This window comes from Drosophila willistoni, unplaced genomic scaffold (genome assembly GCF_018902025.1).
Source record: "Drosophila willistoni isolate 14030-0811.24 unplaced genomic scaffold, UCI_dwil_1.1 Seg738, whole genome shotgun sequence".
Classification (NCBI taxonomy): domain Eukaryota; kingdom Metazoa; phylum Arthropoda; class Insecta; order Diptera; family Drosophilidae; genus Drosophila; species Drosophila willistoni.
In genome coordinates, this window is record NW_025814641.1 from 105,734 (window position 1) to 110,476 (window position 4,743).

Here is a 4,743-nt window from a genome sequence, read left to right on the forward strand (position 1 = left end):
ACATTTGAATTTAACTATTTTTATATATCATTGAAATCTTGCTTAATTTGGAAACTTCTTGTTACAATATCATCTATGTGCCGATTCCGGATTCCTCGCACAGCTTCAACGACATCACATCAGAAAACTTTTGATTTTTGGTCATGTCTTTCAGTTTAAGATAAGGAAATTAAGATTTGGGCACTCCCAATAAAGGCACTCCCTATGTCATTTAACCAAAATCACTGATGGTGATGAAGATGATGACAATGATGAGAACAAGGATAATTGTTTTGGTTATGATTAAGGAAATAAAAGCCAGAAATCTTGCAAATTGCTGTCCATAAAAAGTTGTCTCTATCGTTAAACACATCTGATTATACGAGTTGGGCAGATTCAATCACTTTTGCTGTATGAAATTTATATAAAATTCAGATTTACTTCAGATTTATACCAGTTAAAAGAAAGAATATGTAAGGATATTACGGAAAAATTAGGCATATTTAAGCTCGTATTGCAAAGAATTCTTATCGATGAAGCCTACGCGTTCTGGAACAATTTAAAAGAGGCGGAAACGATTCCGATGGATCCAGACATTTGATTCAAGTCATTAAATAGTCTTTTTTGATAGAATTTATGAATATTAAGGAAAAACCATATGGATATTATGCCCATCTATCAGGCCATATCAAACGTTTGTGAACGGGTAAGAACTGGTGATACCTGTAAGCAGATTCACTTTTGCTGTATGAAATTTGTATAAAATTCAGATTTACTCATGGGTAAAAGCTAAAGATCTTAGGCAAAGAGTTATGGACTTACCAGTTGTAAAGAAGATGCTTTTTGCAACGAAATAACTTCTGGAAACAATCATCTCGAAAGCTGCCAATGACAACAATAACGAAGATTGAAGCTATTATAACGACGTTATATATAGATCTTGGAATATTTTTATCGCAAAAACCGCGACACTTCAGAGCAATTGACTTCTGTTGAATATGTTTATCTGTAAGAAATTTAAGCAAAATTTAGATTTATTAACGTGTAATTAATAAAAACTAAAAATCTGGAAGAACCTTTTGCAGATGTAGATGAATCGGCCGAGTTCCCATTCTATGTAGTGCCCAATGTTTTGGATTGCAGCACAGTCGTTACGAGTTGAAAAAAGTTTTTCTCAATAGATTGTAAGGATACTAAGGAAAAATATTAAAGCTCGGCTAGAAACGAAGCATTGTCGATTAATCCTGGTCATCGTGGTAAAAATTGGGAGTCGTATCCGTTGGATCCAGTTATCCAGTCAATAATAGACTTCACCATTTGACAGATTTTGGGCATTGGACTAACTAATTTTCTTGATGGAATTCATATATTAAGGAAGATTCAAAGCCAAAATTCGGGATAACTTTAACTTACCCCATAGCTACCTCGCATTGACGCAAAATCGAAGGCAAATTTAAGGACAAGCTCTGGTGATACCAATTAACAGATTTAATATTTGCTGAAACAGTTTTATGGATACATTTATATTTTACACATACTTAAATATGTGCATATGTAGGTAATGGATTACCTAATAGACTTACCCCGTTAGGAAAAATTTTTTCGTTCTTGAAAGAAAAAGAAGAAAAAGGAAAAATCAAGATGTTCTAGAAATTCGATTTGCTAGGTACCCATATTACTAAAACGGAAAGGAAAAATCAGAGCAGAAATTCTCTTCTCCTTTTGGGTGCAAGTTAGGAATTATTATATTAGTTGTTGTAAGAAATTTATACACAATTCCCATATACTTAAATAAATAATAAACCAGAGGGCCGGGGCTAACTTCGACCGCGTCAAAGTTTGTATACCCTTGCAACTTTTAGCCATCAAAGTGGAAAAACATTCAAGCTAAAATGTTTGCGAAAACAATCTTAGCATAGGAAAAGACTAAGATATTGATCAAAGTCACTGCTTTCCACCGATCGTTCCTATGGGAGCTATATGATATAGTATCCCGATCTTTATTAAATTCAGCACAGTCATTAACAGATATATTAAACTAACAAATGTTTAATTTGAAAGCAATCGCGCCAAAAGTAACGAAGTTATTGACAAAAATCACTGTTTTCGAAAGATCGTTCCTATGGGAGCTATATGATATAGTCACCCGATCTTGACCAAATTTGGCACAGTCGTTTATATGTATAATTAACTCACCAATATTTTCATGACAATAGCTCTGAAAATAACAAAGTTATTAAGAAAAGTCACTGTTCGTGACTTTGCCATTTGTATGGGAGCTATATGATATAGGATCCGATCCGGCTGAATCCGAGATATACAACGCCTGCAGTATATACAAACCTACATGCAAAATTTCAGCTCTGTAGCTCTTACGGTCTAGGAGTTTGCGTTGATCCAGACGGACGGACAGACGGACAGACGGACGGACGGACGGACAGACGGACGGACGGACGGACGGACGGACATGGCTATTTGAACTCGTCTCGTCGTGCTGATCAAGAATATATATACTTTATATGGTCGGAAATGCTTCCTTCTATGCGTTGCACACTTCTGACCAAAATTAATATACCCTTTTTGCAAGGGTATAAATATTAAAGCTTTAGCAAGAAAAAGCTAATAGACTTACCCGTTAAAAAAAAAATAATTTAGTTTTTGTTTTGACACTTTTTAGGAATAATAAGAAAAATTTAATGATTTACTGATTTACTTTGGGTCTAGGAACAACCAAAGTTGAATACAGAATGAAAAACTTAAATAATTTCTTAGGCACATGGAAAAATCAGCTGACAAAATATTTGCATGGCCTACGATGATTTCCAAAAAAATAAGAGTGATGTGTATTTAACGATACCATAAGATAAAGTAGTGCTGTCTTGTTTCTAATTTTTTATCGATATTTTCAATCGATAGTTGGTCCAACGGCTGAATGATATTTGTCTACCCGATATTTCCATCTTTTGTTGATATATCGATATTTATATCGAAATTTGTAAGCTTACAAAAACGAAAATATATCATTTCTAAAACCAGGAACAAAAATTTCATATTTAACTAACAGTTAAGAGAACTTTTAAACTTATACTCCTAAATTACATAAAGAACATTCGAAAAGAGTAAAACAAAATTGATAAAACCCACAGTGAGAAGCAAAAGTGAGTGCACACAAGCAAAGGTACGTAAATTGCTCCAATTTTCCCTCAATCTGAGGTCCGATATGCCTAGTGATGGCAATATATCGAGCAGCAATCTGAGGGCCGATAGGTCTAGTGATGGCAATATATCGAGCAGCAATCTGAGGGCCGATAGGTGATGGCAATATATCGAGCATTTGTGTTTTTATCATATTTTTTAATTAATCGATAAATTGATATTAGATTGATATTATTCCTAGCAGTGGTTTATATATTTTATTGCTTAGCCAGCTTTTGCCGAGAAAGGAGTTTAATCCGCAATTAAATTAATTCGATTTAATCTACAATGGAAGTTGATGAAGAAGAAGAAGTCGAGGCTCCCGAGGCACCCTCCAGCAGCAATACAGGCGAGAAGAAACGTTTCGAGGTCAAGAAGTGGAATGCTGTAGCACTTTGGGCTTGGGACATCGTTGTCGACAATTGTGCCATTTGCCGCAATCATATCATGGATCTGTGTATTGAATGCCAGGCGAATCAGGGATCGATAACCACCGAAGAGTGCACCGCGGCGTGGGGCGTTTGCAATCATGCCTTCCATTTCCATTGCATTTCACGTTGGCTGAAGACCCGTCAAGTTTGCCCCTTGGATAATAGTGAATGGGAGTTTCAGAAATTTGGCCACTAGAGGAACAATGGCAGCACACGCACACACACACACCGACACACACTCACACACACTAGCATTTATATGTACAAACATGCATTCATATAAAGGATGAGCAGAACTGAGATGACTTCTACTGGACAATATTGATAGGAGCATCAGAAACCAAGTGATTCTTTTGTCATAATTAATAAATATAAAAACAGAAAAATATAACAACAAATTGTGCAACTTTTTTAGTCGGAATTGTGGCAACTTTGGAAACCTTTTCGATTCCACAGCTAACTTGCTTTTTTTCCAATAGCAAAGTTAGAAATTTTTTTAGTTCAGAAAGCCGTAAAGAAGAAAAAACTCAATTATTTAGTTTAAATTTGACATTTAAAATTGTATTTATTGAATCATTTAAAAATTTGCTTTGAATGTTTAATGTTGTAAACACCTATTTATTAAGTAAAAATGATAAAGATTAGTTTTTATTGGTCGGATTAAATCTTTGGGTTTTGCGCAGATGCAACTTGCTCGTTGCATCGCCGGAAGAGAAGAAGGACGCCGTCTCTCAACCTATCGAGGACTTATCGCTAACAATCGATACTTATTACTAACAATCGATACTTATTACTAACAATCGATACTTATTACTAACAATCGATATATGCATGAGTATTTAACAGCCTTTAAATAATTGGAATCTTACAACTCGGCCGTCCTGACGAGGAATCGACCTCGATTCCAATTGTTAACAATGAAGGGGGTAAATAAGAATCTTAAGTGGCTGGTGTCGCCTTTGTTTGGTTATCAGAAGTGCAATCTTGATCAGGGGCAACCCATAGCTTTAATTTGGAGGCTTCTAGGACACCATCATATGGTAGTTGGGTGATTTGGGAGCCCTCTACATCCCGGATAACATATCGGTCGTTCGGAAGTTTTTTATGAACCACATACGGACCACGATACCGCCTGATA

At 35.5% G+C, this 4,743-nt stretch overlaps 1 protein-coding gene and 1 long non-coding RNA gene across 6 annotated transcripts; one reads left to right on the forward strand and one right to left on the reverse strand.

Moving 5' to 3' along the window:
• LOC111518964 lies at positions 1 to 2,640 on the reverse strand. 5 transcript variants are annotated; one of them, XR_006955308.1, is made up of 7 exons: positions 2,612 to 2,640; positions 1,563 to 1,698; positions 1,393 to 1,477; positions 1,056 to 1,330; positions 802 to 985; positions 466 to 702; positions 1 to 388 (listed from the first exon to the last, which is right to left on the reverse strand). It is a non-coding gene; the product is annotated as an uncharacterized LOC111518964 (long non-coding RNA). The 5 variants fall into 5 exon arrangements; XR_002724181.2 differs by lacking the exon at positions 1 to 388 and having other exon boundaries at positions 394 to 702; positions 1,056 to 1,322; XR_002724180.2 differs by lacking the exon at positions 1 to 388 and having other exon boundaries at positions 394 to 702.
• Positions 2,641 to 3,413: 773 nt separating this feature from the next.
• LOC124461913 (RING-box protein 1A-like) lies at positions 3,414 to 3,829 on the forward strand. Its single transcript, XM_047013329.1, has one exon. The coding sequence runs from the start codon at positions 3,463 to 3,465 to the stop codon at positions 3,799 to 3,801; it is 339 nt and encodes a 112-aa protein (XP_046869285.1). The 5' UTR covers positions 3,414 to 3,462; the 3' UTR covers positions 3,802 to 3,829.
• Positions 3,830 to 4,743: the final 914 nt, after the last annotated feature.